At 44.4% G+C, this 10,897-nt stretch overlaps 1 protein-coding gene across 3 annotated transcripts; it reads right to left on the bottom strand.

Annotated features, from left to right (window-relative positions):
- Positions 1–8,761: 8,761 nt before the first annotated feature.
- nppal (natriuretic peptide A-like) lies at positions 8,762–9,790 on the bottom strand. 3 transcript variants are annotated; one of them, XM_077222661.1, is made up of 3 exons: positions 9,560–9,790; positions 9,172–9,483; positions 8,762–9,048 (listed from the first exon to the last, which is right to left on the bottom strand). In XM_077222661.1, the coding sequence occupies exons 1-2, from the start codon at positions 9,641–9,643 to the stop codon at positions 9,178–9,180; spliced, it is 390 nt and encodes a 129-aa protein (XP_077078776.1). In that variant the 5' UTR covers positions 9,644–9,790; the 3' UTR covers positions 8,762–9,048; positions 9,172–9,177. The 3 variants fall into 3 exon arrangements, with proteins under 3 accessions (XP_077078776.1, XP_077078774.1, XP_077078777.1); XM_077222659.1 differs by having other exon boundaries at positions 8,762–9,483; positions 9,560–9,785; XM_077222662.1 differs by having other exon boundaries at positions 8,762–9,480; positions 9,560–9,778.
- Between the last annotated feature and the right edge of the window lie 1,107 nt (positions 9,791–10,897).

Below are 10,897 nucleotides of genomic sequence, written 5' to 3'. Positions count from 1 at the left end.
TAGATATGAGAACACACATCTGCAGCTGATATTAAACAAAGCCACATTTCTTGACCCAAGGTTCAAGGACAGTTGTGTAACCTTAAGAGAGGAGGTTCAACAGGATCTTATGGTCAGTTTCAATTTACTAGAAGCAGGGGGCCGAAGTCAGCAAACATCATCTCGAGATGACAAGCAGCAACCAGCAAAAAAAACTAAAACAGATCTGAAGAGACTGTTAACAAACATACAGGGGGAAAAAAAGAATGAACATGGAGAGGGTTCATCATCCAGAGGAGAAGGTGCAGAAATGGAACTCAAAAATGAGTTTTCAGTATATGAAAAGATGCCTGAAATCAGTGCAGAAGAGGACCCACTCACATGGTGGAGGACACATGAGACAACTTTACCTCACCTTGCCCAGTTTGCTAAGAAGCATCTGTGCATCTCTGCTTCAAGTTCAGCTTCAGAGCGTGTATTTAGTACATCAGGGCTCATTTGCAGTGCAAGAAGGGCACGACTTACAGAGGAGCACATTGACATGCTAGTGTTCCTAGCTCAAAATCTGAAAGTTGCAAAACAACTGTAGGATACAGTAATGGGTGTCAATCTCACTCACCTCTGTAGAGAAAATCTGCATAACTGCAGCAACAGATTCCATTCAATTATTTTGTTTACTAATTTGTTACTTGATGCATAAGATTGCACTAATTTTGTTTTTGCTTGAAGTTTAAGTATCTTTTGTTGAGATTGTGATTGTATTTTAATTTTACTTGGAAATACAAAAGATTGCACTTTTTTTTACTTGCACTTTATTGGTTTTTGAATGTATGGCAATCTGAGAGGCCTTTGAACAAGTGCACTAGTACCTCAGGACATTTTTGTTATAATATACCTCATTTGTCATTTTCTAGAGACTTGTTATTTTTAGCTTTAAATAAATAAATAAAAACCTTAATATTGTGGCAGTTTTTTTTCTCCGTGGTATCGAAAATGGTATCGAATATCGATATTTTTCATGGTATCGTATCGAAGTTAGAAACTCTAGTATCGTGACAACACTAGTACAGGCTGATGTAGAACGGGTGACACAGGGACTTCGGTGATCAGGATCCGATGGTGAAGAGATGATGGTGCGGTGACGGTGAAACAGCAGACGAAACCCAGTGACGAAGACGAAGAACAGGAACGGGAACACAAGGCAGGAACTGGACACCGGAACACCAACACGAACGACATCAAACAACGATCTGACAAGGATGATAGAACAGCGGTAAGTATAAGTAGGGTGGTGAGATTGACTGCAGCTGGTGAAGTGAATGAGGATCAGCTGAAGTGGATCAGGTGATGTCATACACTCACGCCCACTACACACGTGCATTCAAACCACAACATAAACACGAGACGAGAAGGAACAGAGAATGTGTCTACCGTGACAGTACCCCTCCTCCTAAGAACGCCTCCTGGCGTTCCCAGACTCCTTACCCTGTCGATTGTAATCATCGATGAGGGAGTGATCCAGTATGTCTCTAGCAGGCACCCAACTTCTCTCCTCCGGACCGTAACCCTCCCAGTCCACCAAGTACTGAAATCCGCGTCCTCTCCGCCTGGAGTTCAGTATACGATTAACCGAATACGTGGTCTCCCCATCTACGAGTCGCGGTGGGGGAGGAACCGGGACAGGCGGATTAATATGAGAATGAAACACGGGTTTAATCTTAGATACATGGAAGGCGGGATGGATCCTCCTGTACGCGGGAGGCAATTTGAGGCGGACTGCCACCGGGCTGATGATCTTGGTGACAGTAAATGGGCCAATAAATTTGGGAGCAAGTTTGTTAGATACGGAGCGAAGAGGAAAGTTCTTGGTTGAAAGCCACACTTTTTGACCAACGACGTATACGGGAGGCTTCGACCTGTGGCGATCGGCCTTAGCCTTAGTGCGCGCCCCCACCTGGAGTAGAGTCTCACGGGCTCTAGTCCAGGTGCGGTGACACCTCTGAACAAAGGCGTGAGCGGAGGGGACCGCTACCTCGGATTCCAGACTGGGAAAAATTGGTGGCTGGTAACCTACACTACACTCAAACGGAGATAGGCCCATAGCCGACACTGGCAACGTGTTGTGGGCGTACTCCACCATGGAGAGTTGTTGACTCCAAGAGGAAGGATTCTTGGAAACCAAACATCGCAACACTCTCTCCAAATCCTGGTTGGCTCTCTCGGTTTGACCATTGCTCTGGGGATGAAACCCTGAGGACAAACTAACAGTCGCCCCCAGTAATCTGCAAAACTCTCGCCAAAATTTGGACACGAACTGGGGTCCCCTGTCGGACACCACGTCAAACGGAAGGCCATGTAAACGAAAAACGTGATCTACGACTGTAACCGCTGTCTCCTTAGCTGAGGGTAATTTGGGTAAGGGAACAAAATGGGCTGCCTTCGAGAATCGGTCCACTACAGTCAAAACGACTGTGTTCCCCTGAGAGGGCGGGAGGGCGGTAATAAAATCTAGCGCGATGTGGGACCAGGGTCTCGAAGGAACCGACAGCGGCTGAAGTAACCCATCTGGAGGTCGATTGGAAGTCTTACCAGTGGCACAAACCGAGCAAGCCAAAACAAAATCGTGAATGTCGCGAGCCATAAGTGGCCACCAGAATCGTTGCTTGACTAAAAAGCTAGTACGATTGACTCCTGGATGGCAAGCCACGTTGGAGTTATGACCCCACTGAATAACGTCGGACCATAATCCCTCCGGCACAAACAATCGGTTCGGTGGGCAACCGGGCGGAGGCGTTACCCCTTCTAAGGCCTTCTTGACCTTCGATTCGACCTCCCATGTGAGTGTGGAAACGAATAGAGTTTCAGGCAAAATACACTCGGGAGTAGACGGGCGTTCGGAAAAATCAAATATGCGGGATAATGAATCGGGTTTGACGTTCTTGGAACCCGGACGGTATGAAAGAGTAAAATCGAAGCGACCGAAAAATAATGCCCACCGAGCCTGCCTGGAGTTCAATCTTTTGGCAGTTCTGATGTATTCTAGGTTCTTGTGATCAGTCCAGACAATAAAAGGTACCCCCGACCCTTCTAACCAGTGGCGCCATTCCTCCAACGCTAACTTAACTGCCAACAACTCTCTGTTACCAATGTCGTAATTGCGTTCGGCTGGAGATAAACGATGAGACAAAAACGCGCAGGGATGCATCCTGTCGTCTGTGGAAGAGCGTTGGGACAACACTGCGCCTACTCCCACCTCTGATGCGTCGACCTCCACCACGAACTGACGTGAAGAATCAGGGGCGACAAGGATGGGGGCTGAAACAAAGCGGCCCTTCAGTTTGGAGAACACAGCTTCGGCTGTGTCTGACCACCTGAACGTAGTTCTGGGGGAGGTCAAGGCAGTCAGAGGTGCGACTAGTTGGCTGAAATTGCGAATAAAACGCCGGTAGAAATTGGCGAATCCCAGAAACCTCTGCAGGGCCTTGCGGGAATCTGGGCTTGGCCAATCTACCACAGCCTTGATCTTCTCAGGGTCCATCCGCACTCCCTCAGACGAGACGATGTACCCTAGAAACGGGACCGACTGTGCATGGAAATCGCATTTCTCCGCCTTGACAAAAAGCCCATTCTCTAGCAACCTCTGAAGCACTCGTCTGACGTGTTGCACGTGTTCCTGGAGAGAAGAAGAAAAAATCAATATGTCATCCAGGTAGACATATATGAACTGATCGATCATATCTCGCAACACGTCGTTGACCAGTGCCTGGAAAACTGCTGCGGAGTTGGACAGCCCGAAAGGCATGACCAAATATTCAAAGTGCCCCCTGGGGGTGTTAAACGCAGTTTTCCATTCATCCCCCTCCCTGATGCGAACCAAATGATAAGCGTTACGTAAATCCAATTTTGTGAAGATGGACGCTCCCTGCAACCTCTCGAAGGCTGAAGACATCAACGGCAAAGGATAAGTATTCTTTATCGTGATGTTATTCAGCCCTCGGTAATCAATACAAGGTCGCAGAGAACCGTCCTTCTTCCCCACAAAAAAGAATCCCGCCCCCGCTGGAGAAGAGGAAGGGCGAATGAACTTGGTTGCTAGAGAATCAGAAATATATTTCTCCATAGCCTCCCTTTCTGGAATAGAAAGTGAATATAACTTGCCTTTAGGCGGAGACTTACCTGGCAGTAAATCTATAGCACAGTCATAGGGACGATGCGGAGGGAGAGAAGCAGCACGAGACTTACTGAACACCTCCTTCAGGTCCAGGTACTCCGCGGGCACGTTAGACAGATCCCCTGCTTCCTCCTGAAACACAGAAACAGGCACAGACGAACAGGCAGACACGAGACAAGACTTATGACATTCCTTGCTCCACTCCAGTACTGATCTATGGTGCCAGTCCACTCGGGGGTTGTGTCGGATGAGCCAGGGATGTCCGAGGACGACGGGTGCAAGGGGTGAGTCCAAGATGAAGAATGAAATAGTCTCAGAATGGTTGCCGGAAGTGGTGAGGGTAATGTCTTCAGTGCAAAGGGAAATGGTGGGGAGTTCTTGTCCGTTGAGTGCGTGAACGGCAATTCTGTGAGTGAGGGGTCTGAGGGGAATCTGAATCTTCTGTGCAAAAGTGTGGTCCATAAAATTACCTTCAGCCCCAGAGTCCAGAAGTGCATGGCAGTCGTGCTGTTGGACTGACCACCTTAGTCTTACCGGAAGGAGTGTGGAGGTAGATGTAGTCGATGATGAGGTCTTCCTAGCAGAGATCCCACCCGATAGTAGCCTCAGTTTTACTATCGGGCTTGGCCTTTTACCGGACAGTTGTATGCGTAATGTCCCGCTCCTCCACAATACAGGCAAAGGCCCTGGGATCTCCGCCTCTCCCTCTCCTCCCGGGAAAGCCGAGCTCGACCCACCTGCATGGGCTCGGGATCGTAGACGGGGCTGACCACCTCCCTGCCGCTGGATCGTGGAGGGTCGGTCCCTGCGAAGGTACGGGTGGACGGGACTCGGCGCTCGACCCTAGACAGCCGAGCGTCCACCCGCAGAGCCAAGTCGACCAACCCGTTGAGAGTGGTGGGTAGATCCAGGGCGTAGATCTCCCTCTGGACGTGGTCAGCCAGCCCATGCAGGAACATATCCCACTGCGCCTCCTCGTTCCAGCCGCACTCCGCCGCCAGGGTCCGAAATTCAATAGAGTAGTCGGAAACCGATCTCTCTCCCTGTTGCAGTTCCGCCAGTCTTCGGGCTGCCTCTCTCCCAGAGACAGCCCTGTCAAAAACTTTCCTCATCTCGGTGGCGAGGGTCTGGAACGAGGCGCAGCATGGGTGTTGGTTCTCCCACACCGCCGTTCCCCAAAGCGCAGCCTTCCCAGTCAGCAGGGTGAGGACGAACGCCACCTTCGCCTGTTCCGTGTCGAACGTGCGGGGCTGTAAAGCGAAATGCATAGTACAACGGGTCAAAAACGCTCTGCAAAAGGTGGGCTCACCTGCATAATGTTCTGGCACTGGAAGACGGGGCTCTGACTGGGAGGGTCTTTCTGGTGGTGTGGGAGGAACGGTCGGCGTGGGCGGCGCAGTGGGACCCTGTAGGCGTTGGATCTGCTGGGTGAGCTCGGACACCTGTGTCACCAAGGCCTGTACTGCGCGGCCCGTGTCGCCGATCTCTCGCTGCTGCGAATCCATCCTCCTGATGCTATGGTGAATGAATTCTTCCATCGATCTCTGCGATGCACTCGCTGCTTCCCTTTCCTGGTCAGATCGTTCTGTCATATTGTAACGAAAGACGGGAAGCAAATGCAAGTAAACAGAATATTTATTGTAAATGATGATGAAGCAGTACAGGCTGATGTAGAACGGGTGACACAGGGACTTCGGTGATCAGGATCCGATGGTGAAGAGATGATGGTGCGGTGACGGTGAAACAGCAGACGAAACCCAGTGACGAAGACGAAGAACAGGAACGGGAACACAAGGCAGGAACTGGACACCGGAACACCAACACGAACGACATCAAACAACGATCTGACAAGGATGATAGAACAGCGGTAAGTATAAGTAGGGTGGTGAGATTGACTGCAGCTGGTGAAGTGAATGAGGATCAGCTGAAGTGGATCAGGTGATGTCATACACTCACGCCCACTACACACGTGCATTCAAACCACAACATAAACACGAGACGAGAAGGAACAGAGAATGTGTCTACCGTGACAATAGTTTCTTTCCCCCCTATATTATCTGTTCTAGAACAGTTTGGCTGCCTATCAGGGTACAAGTTAAACCTTCAAAAAAGCGAGTTATTTTTAGTTAACCAATTTGCTAAACCTCTTCCTCTTTCTTCATTCCCCTTTAAGTTAGCCTTGGATGGGTTTAAATGTCTGGGGATATTTATCACTGGTTCGCTCAAAGACTTGTTTCTTAAGCACTTTACACCACTTTTTGAAAAATGTAAGTCAGATATGGCTAAGTGGAGTTCCCTTTCCCTTTCTGAAATAGGTCGTGCAAACCTTATTAAAATGGTTATCCTGCCGAAGTTTTTGTATCTTTTCCAACATCTTCCAGTTTGCATTAATAAATCCTTTTTCACTAATTTAGATCAGCAATTGAATGGATTCCTTTGGAATAACAAACCGGCTCGCATCAGGAAGTCAGTTCTTCAGCTTCCCAAATCTGAAGGGGGTTTAGCCCTGCCAAATTTTCGATACTACTTTTGGGCATGTAACATTCATAAATTACTATATTGGGTTGGCCTTAAAAGTTGTGCCTCTAGTCCGCCCTGGGTGCATATAGAGATATCTTCCTCTCGTTATTTACTTTCTAACATCAGCTCCCAGCTTCCCCTTGGGGTACACAAAATCTCGAGCAATCCAATAGTTATTAATACTATTAAGATGTGGCATCAATTCAGGAAACAATTTGGTCTACATAGAGCATCGATTCATATGCCAATTTCAAATAATCAATTATTTTCCCCGTCCCTTGCAGACAGCTTCTTTGATATTTGGGCAGCTAAGGGTCTCTCTACTCTAAACGACTTTTATGAAAACAAAGTCTTCTCCTCTTTCTCTTCTTTATCAGCTAAATTTAACCTTCCTAATAGTCATCTTTTTCGTATTTTTCAAGTGAGGCACTTTATTCAAAAGTTATTTCCCCATTTTCCCAATCGTCCACCCGAATCAGAAATTGACTCAATTCTCACCCTTGACTCTGGTCAAAGACGACCGATTTCAATAATTTATGGTAAAATAATCTCCTTAACCCCTTCTCCGATTAACTCCCTTAAGCTAACGTGGAAGCAAGATTTGGGCATTGACATTTCCGATGACCAGTGGAAAAACATCCTTAGTTTAGTTCACTCTTCATCTATTTGTGCTAGACATGCCCTAATACAATGTAAAGTGCTTCGCAGAGCCCATTTCACTAATGCCAGACTGGCAAAAAAAATTCCTAACAGAAGTGGTGCCTGTAACAGATGTAGACAATCCCCAGCTGATCATCTTCACATGTTCTGGTCATGCCCGGTGCTATCAGATTATTGGTCCGACATTTTCAGAACTCTCTCACAGGCTCTCAATTACACTTTTAATCCCTAATTCCTTAACTGTCCTGTTCGGCCTTTCCCCAATCAAAAGTATACCAGCTACAGCGCACTGCGTCATTGCCTTTACTACTTTGCTAGCCAGGCGTGCCATCCTCCTTAAATGGAAGCATGCTTCTCCTCCATCACATGATGATTGGGTAAGACAGGTATTGCAATGCATCCACCTTGAAAAAATTAGACACTCTCTTAAAGGTTCGCTGAAATCATTTCATAAAACTTGGAGCCCTGTACTGACTACTATTGAAGGCCTTATCGTGAAGTCAGGACCTCCTGATTAGACTTCTGTGGAGAGGGGGGAGACTTTTCTTCTTTTGTTTACTGTCTTATAATAAAAAACTTTTGTATGCGTATTTATTTTATTTATTTATTTTATTATTTTATTATATATATATGGGAGGGGTGGTGGGGGGGGGGGGGGGGATTGGTGAGGGTCTATATTGATGTGCGGAACTGTTCTGTTGATTTCTTTCTTTTCTCTCTCTTTCAGACACCTTGTTTCATTTTACATCTGTTGTTTGTAACACCCTTTATATGTCTGCAGAAAACTTAATAAAAAAATAAATAAAAAAATATATATACTACTACTACTACTAATAATAATAATGTCAAGTTTAATTGCAAAATAAGATTACATTTCATAAATGCTTCATATTTTAGTTAGTAGCAAATTATGTATTAGCTACTCTAATTTACTTTTTCTGTATATAGCTAGAATTGTGTTTCTCTATCTGGGCACATTGGCTATAAGTTCACACTCGATATATATTTTTAATTGATTATCTCAATAAATTAACCAAGTGATCACAATAAAGATCACTATAGTTCCAGCATACACTGTAAAAAGGTTTATCATGTAACCCAAATGTTTTAGTCATGCAACATCTAAATAAAAAATATTTTATTAGTCAAAAATCGACTGATTAAATTAGATAAAGTAGAAATTGAACCTTTTAGTCACATTTGCACTTTTAAATCACTGGTTCGTTATGAAAATCAATAGTAAAAAGTATGATGAAACTCTTGAAACACCTTTCTGGGAGAGAGAATAAAGCTCTTAAAGTTTAGTTTTTGATCTCTGTCTCTTTTTTTCCATTTTCTTTTAACGAAGCAACTAAGACATTTACATACGCACTAATTAACATTCTAAGTTAATTGTCAAATTTTCAGTTTTAGACCACACTGACACACATGTTATGCAAAATATTTATTTTGCAGCAATATACATTATCTATACGAGTGAATTTATAGAGGACATAAATAATAAAAATAAATAAATAAATAAACAGATGCAACAGTACAAATCAGCAGTCATGGAATCTTCAAATACAAACTATTTACAAGTCTAGATCTTTAATAAATAATGACCAACACATACAGCATCACTTGAACACAAATCTACGGTAAACTTGCACTCAACACTTCTTTTTTTCAATAGAAGATATGCCTGCCCGGGTGTGTCAAGTATTTCAAGTCCCAACCTACAAGAAGTGACATGACATGAAGTAGGCTAATAAGACATGACTTAGTTTATTTCTAATACGCGTTTGAACAATTTCCATTGTTTAAATCTCGTCAAGATGACCAAACATCTCCTAAAATACCTTTGCTTAACACCCGAGCCCGCTAAAAGACCCGATTCTTTCGAGTCTGACCCCAAAGCAGCTCCTCAGTCCGCCCTTCTTGAATCGAGTCCACGAGCGCTTGGAAGTGGACAGTAAGTCACCCAGGAGACGCTCGAAAGCTCTGTCTTTTCCCGACAGCGCGGAGTTGCGCGCGTCTGATTCCCACTGTTGCTCCGCGCGCTCGTCCAGTGCGTTCTTCTCCTCTCTCGCATCTTTCTGCTCCATCGTCAACTCACCAGACTCCACAAACGGCGTGTTTACTTCTTCATCTAACAACTGCCTAAGACTCTGCTGTGAAAAATTAGATGATTAGTCAGGGTCTAATAATAAACGTTTAAAAGTTGTGAGCTAAGACTGACAAACTCACCTGTAAACTGGAAACTGGTTTGGCACCGACCAAGTTTAAAAGTAGAAGTGAAGACACGCAGAAAATAGAGATGTTGGCGATCATTGTTGTATTGTGGAGAGCAGCTCAGTATCTGTGCGCGGCTCTGTTTAGTCTTCGCTGGTACCCAAGCACCGTGTCCAGGTGCGCTCTTTTATTTCGCTGGTTTCGTCACGGTCACCCAGGAAAACCCAGCAGATCCTACGGGGAGGGCTCTTCATTTTCATCAAGATCCCACCTTGTTCATCACCGATCATTAAGCTGGTGACGTGTGTGCCGGAGCCTCCTTCAAATCGCACTGTATGTCAAGCGCAGAACATCATCTCGTGTCTTCTTGTCATGGAGGTACACTCTAGTCTATATAGCCTCATATGCGCACCTACACGCTTAAAAATAAAGGTTTCAAAAGTTGTTGTTTTTTCTTCACAGTGATGCATAGAAGATGCCACATTTTTGGTTCCCCAAAGAACCTTTGAGTGAACAACACTTAAAATAACCTGTTTTCTTACATTTTAGTAATCTAATGACTATTTTTTCCTATTTAAAGAGTCTTTTGCTTTGGAAAGGTTAAATGTTCTTCATGGAACCATTGATGCCAGTAAAGAACTTTTATTTTACCACACAAAACGGTTCAGTGTGGTTCTAGAACCCAAGAGTTATTGACTCAATTTTAAAGAACAAATTTTATGCCAAAACGGTTCAATCACTCTTAAAATAAAGCTTCCGAAAGGGTTTTTTCACAGCGATGACATGGAAGATAAATTTTCGGTTCCCCAAAGAACCTTTAAATGAATAGTGCATATATTTAGTAAGAACAGAAAATGGTTCTTCCATGTCATCGCTTTGAAAACCACCTTTCGAAACCATCCATATATATATATATATATATATATATATATATATATGTATGTTACATTTTAATAATCTGAATATTTTTTTTCTACTATAAAGAACCTTTTGAGCTATTTCTTGGAATATTTGATGCCCATAAAGAAACTTTATTTTTAATAGTGTACCCATTTCAATGTTTCCTACAGAAAGCTTAACCCAAATCAATATTTTTATCCAATACTTGGTGCATTTAGTTCAAGACTGTACACAAATTGCCAGTGCAAGAAATAAGTGAGAGCATATTCTACCTAGAAGCTGTGAAGTGTTTGGTGTTGATATGTTAAATTGCAATATTTATGTTAATTAGACATGACGCAAAACACCCATAAACTGGCTTGCTAAACACATTTTGACTTTATGTACACAACATGCAAAGATGAGACAGTTTCATGAAGGCTTAAAACACTGACAGGGTTTGGAAGCAGCATG

This window comes from Siphateles boraxobius, unplaced genomic scaffold, assembly GCF_051911475.1.
Source record: "Siphateles boraxobius isolate OS27281-9 unplaced genomic scaffold, OSU_SipBor_1 9, whole genome shotgun sequence".
Classification (NCBI taxonomy): Eukaryota; Metazoa; Chordata; class Actinopteri; order Cypriniformes; family Leuciscidae; genus Siphateles; species Siphateles boraxobius.
The sequence above is the reverse complement of the archived record's forward strand: the minus strand, read 5'-3'. Positions and strand labels throughout refer to the sequence as shown.

Excerpts from the sequence above, each read along its gene's own strand:
- nppal (XM_077222661.1), bottom strand. The coding sequence starts at position 9,643 with ATGATCGCCAACATCTCTATTTTCTGCGTGTCTTCACTTCTACTTTTA. Across the intron at positions 9,484-9,559 it reads AACCAGTTTCCAGTTTACAG|CAGAGTCTTAGGCAGTTGTT; the intron begins GTGAGTTTGTCA and ends AATTTTTCACAG.